The sequence below is a fragment of the Manacus vitellinus genome, unplaced genomic scaffold (genome assembly GCF_001715985.3).
Source record: "Manacus vitellinus isolate BGI_N305 unplaced genomic scaffold, ASM171598v3 scaffold_61_pilon, whole genome shotgun sequence".
Lineage (NCBI taxonomy): Eukaryota > Metazoa > Chordata > Aves > Passeriformes > Pipridae > Manacus > Manacus vitellinus.
In genome coordinates, this window is record NW_021940696.1 from 1730401 (window position 1) to 1731799 (window position 1399).

The following is a 1399-nucleotide window of genomic DNA, read 5'->3' on the forward strand; positions in this document are numbered from 1 at the left end:
AACTTCTCTTAAAGAAAAGATTCATTTTTTTACCCATTTTAGGTAAAAGTGGCCAAGATTTCTGGTGCTTTGGAATATTGCATTTTTTTTCAAACTGGGGTGAAAGAGCCCCCAAAATCTAAAACAAATGAAGATGTAGAAGCTATTTTATTGATGTTGAAATCTTTACGAGCTGAGTGTGAGCAAGGAACTCAAAAGTGTTACAAAATAAAGGGTGAAGAAAATGGGTTTCAGGAACAGTCCAACAGGAGAGTGATGAACTTCCCCTATTGCCAGAGGTCAAAAGTTGGAGGAAGCATCAGGCAGGAGATGAGTAAGCTGAAATAATGGAAAACAACATTTTTCTAGTACATTTTGTCCTATTTTAAAGGCAAATCTTGTCAATTTAAGCATAAAGACAGAAAGCCTGCTCACTTTGCAGCACCAAGAATCTACAAAATATTTTTTTAAGGTGATCTGGGCAAAGGAATACAAGAAGTTTTCTGTGTGTGAAGGGTTTGTCACCCCTGAAATCCAACCTCCATTAGAGAAAGGGAGGGTTAAAGGGTGGAATTTTTATTCTGTATTTGTGTTCTGTGCTTTTCAACTCGGGCAAGTGCTTGAAATAATAGCGTGTGATGCTAAAACATGTGGTAGGAAGGGACTCAAAGAGAGTAAACAGGCTGGTTTTTTTTTTAGCTTTTGCTTCCAGATGGCTCATTTTCTCATCTGATCCCTTGTAAATCAACGGGAGATGTTTTGGAGAGGGAACATTAACCTCTGGATTTAGCGGGTGCTGTGTAATGGTTCAGAAAACCTGCTTGGGGGGGGGGGCCTGTTTTATCACTCACTGATGAATGCAGCCTTTGTTAGCTGAGATTCTGGAATAAATGTGTTGATAGGGATGAATATATGGATATAGATTCATGGGAATAGCAGGATAAATATGGATGGATTGGGCGAGAAAAATGTTGAGGTCGTAAAAGCCCCGCGGGGGTTCCCGCGTCCATTGTCACCTCGGGGGGGGTGGTTTATTCCCTAATTTCATGGGTTTTTTGGGGGTTGTTTTACAGCTGAGAACTGCTCAGGCTACTGCACATGTGCTCACTGCCTGGAGCAGCCTGGCTGTGGGTGGTGCACGGATCCCAGCAACACCGGGAAGGGGAAATGCATGGAAGGCTCTTTCCGGGGTCCCGTCAGGATGCCGAGCCCGTCCACGGCAGGGAAGCAGAGCCTGGAGCCCGTCCTCAATGTCAGCATGTGCCCTGTGGAGAACAGCTACAGCTGGTCCTTCATCCAGTGCCCAGGTAAGTGGCCAGGCTTTCATTGGCCAACCTTGCAATTAAATGCGAGGGGAGAGAGTTTTGAAGTCTTTTTGGGTCTGTGTTCCTTCCATGAATAGGAGAGCATGGAAACAGGA

At 44.4% G+C, this 1399-nt stretch overlaps 1 protein-coding gene across 1 annotated transcript in view; it reads left to right on the forward strand.

Annotated features, from left to right (window-relative positions):
* Window positions 1-1399, forward strand: part of ATRN (attractin) — a gene marked incomplete at its 5' end in the record, with an annotated part of 149321 nt that overhangs the window by 71099 nt on the left and 76823 nt on the right. Inside the window, one exon of the mRNA XM_029963709.1 lies at window positions 1053-1286. Within this exon, the coding sequence (XP_029819569.1) occupies window positions 1053-1286 (234 nt within the window). The remainder of the gene's footprint in view (window positions 1-1052; window positions 1287-1399) is intronic.